The sequence below is a fragment of the Habropoda laboriosa genome, unplaced genomic scaffold (genome assembly GCF_001263275.1).
Source record: "Habropoda laboriosa isolate 0110345459 unplaced genomic scaffold, ASM126327v1 scaffold175, whole genome shotgun sequence".
NCBI classification, from domain to species: Eukaryota; Metazoa; Arthropoda; class Insecta; order Hymenoptera; family Apidae; genus Habropoda; species Habropoda laboriosa.
The window spans coordinates 231,838-233,923 of record NW_017100347.1 but is presented as its reverse complement, the minus strand read 5'-3'; the positions used below and the strand labels follow the sequence as shown (position 1 = coordinate 233,923).

General features: G+C 27.3%; 1 protein-coding gene across 1 annotated transcript in view; it reads left to right on the top strand.

The window, feature by feature from the left end:
* The first annotated feature begins 1,504 nt into the window (after nucleotides 1–1,504).
* LOC108574528 (RNA polymerase I-specific transcription initiation factor RRN3) overlaps nucleotides 1,505–2,086 on the top strand; it is a 2,131-nt gene continuing 1,549 nt past the window's right edge. Inside the window, 2 exon segments of the mRNA XM_017937137.1 lie at nucleotides 1,505–1,708; nucleotides 1,815–2,034. Coding sequence (XP_017792626.1) covers nucleotides 1,505–1,708; nucleotides 1,815–2,034 — 424 coding nt within the window.

Genomic DNA, 2,086 nt, shown 5'->3' with positions numbered 1-2,086 from the left:
ATTAGTTCGCGGGACATCGGCGGGTCCTTATATACCTGCGGTACCCTCTCCCCAAAGTCATTAGCAAAGTCGTTAATAAGATCGGGCGGGAATCGACTATTTTTCGCGGGAGACCGATTACTTTTCGCGGGAAATTTCTGTTCTTCTATTATGATGTTATAACACGGTATAGTTATTAATTTTCACAATTTTATTATTAATTTATACTTTCAACAATTTGTCGTAACAGTACATATTGTCATTTATACATTTTTGCAAGTTTCTTCGATAAATAACTACGTTTCAACGATCGTATTACTTTCTCGTGATGAGATTAACTTCGTAAGGATTAAAAATCAGGTTGACCTGTGGTCGTAGATTAAAAATAATTATAATGAAGTTAAATTATGTTAAATAATTCTTTTCATAGGAATCAAAAATTTATTCAACGTTTGTTTGTTGTAATACTATGAAATAAATTGTATCGTATATTTCACACGAAATTTAACGTTCTATTTACATGTTATAGCAATTGTAACGTGTACGTTTTTCTGTTTCGTGGTATTTTCATTGTGAATTCTGTGTTTAGAAATTATATAAAACTAAACTAACGTTAGTGTGCTATATTCTAACCTAATTTTCTTAAATTTATGTTGCGATACAGTATATTTGTAATTCCGCTTGAATTTTCGAAATTCAAAGGAACACCGGTAAACTTCGTTATATTAACTTTGTTGTGATAAATGTAAACAATACGTTTATCTCGTTTTATTAATAGAAATAGAGAGATACGGTATATTTCGTCGTTACAAAATTGAGCGTACATATTGTGTTATTGTGTTATGTACCCAAAAGAAAAGTATGTACTTAATTTTCTTGTCTCTTTAAATTATAACTTACCTTTAAGTAAATACAAGAAAATGCAAGAATTCCATAATGTACTTTAAAATTTATAATAAATATGTTTAATTGTTTTTAATAACGGTAGAAGATTTTTAATTTTGAAAGTTTTACAAGTTTTGTCCATAATTTTGTAGAGTGTTTACGTTATTTTGAATATTTTCGATTAATCGAGAAAATAATCGATAGTATAAGTCCACGATATAGATACTCGGAAGCGGCTGGCCGATCACGTTTTTTTTTTCGATCACGTGTGGTAAGAAAGTACATGTGGAGATTTTTAATAATACAATATTTGCACAATAATACCAGTTCAAAATGTAAACGTATACATGAGTTGAAATTGTCACAAGTATTATTACATTAAAAAGTCGCAAATATAATTATAAAAGTAAGTAATATTTAGAGGTTCTGCTATTTTATGTCATAACCTCTTCACTTTTCAGTATGTCCATGTGCTTGACAGTTTTAAAATATAGTAATGAAATAAATATCGATATCACACTGTAGGTATTAACAATCTTAATACTAACACAAAACCTGTAAAACTTTTATGTACTAAAATAATACACTACAAACATATTTTTTATACAATATGTGTATAATGATGTTGTCTTTTAAACAGATGTCAGTTGTATCTTCAAGGGTTAGTGGTGTCTCATCAATTCTAAAAAGTCCTGGTGTTAGATCGCAACTTATTAGACAATCTAATAGAGTATATTTCAAACTTCCAAAAGATCTTAAAAATATTATTTATAATTTCGAATCTGGCAATGGAACAAAGGAATATGAAGATTTAATATGTATCTTACAAGATTCAAGTATAAAGGTACATATTACTGAATTGTTATTGAAATAGCTTCTATTATTTCAATTTAACAACATTGAAAGTAATTTAATACTTCTAACTAATTTTTTGTTATTTTTAATTTTAGGATACAGATTTAATAGAGTTTTTGTCAAATGTAAGGCAATGTATATCATTACTAGGTCCTTTCCATAAAGTATTTGTAGAAACACTTTTGCAAATAAAATGGACCAGTCGTTCATTAGATGTAACATCTTCTTATAAGGCATTCATAGAAGATTTAATTTGTATGCAAATTCATTATGCTAAAACTACAATAGATAATTTAGTTGAACAATTTAAACCAGGTATACTTTGAAAAATTATACATATATAAATAATTATAATAAATTGGTTTTT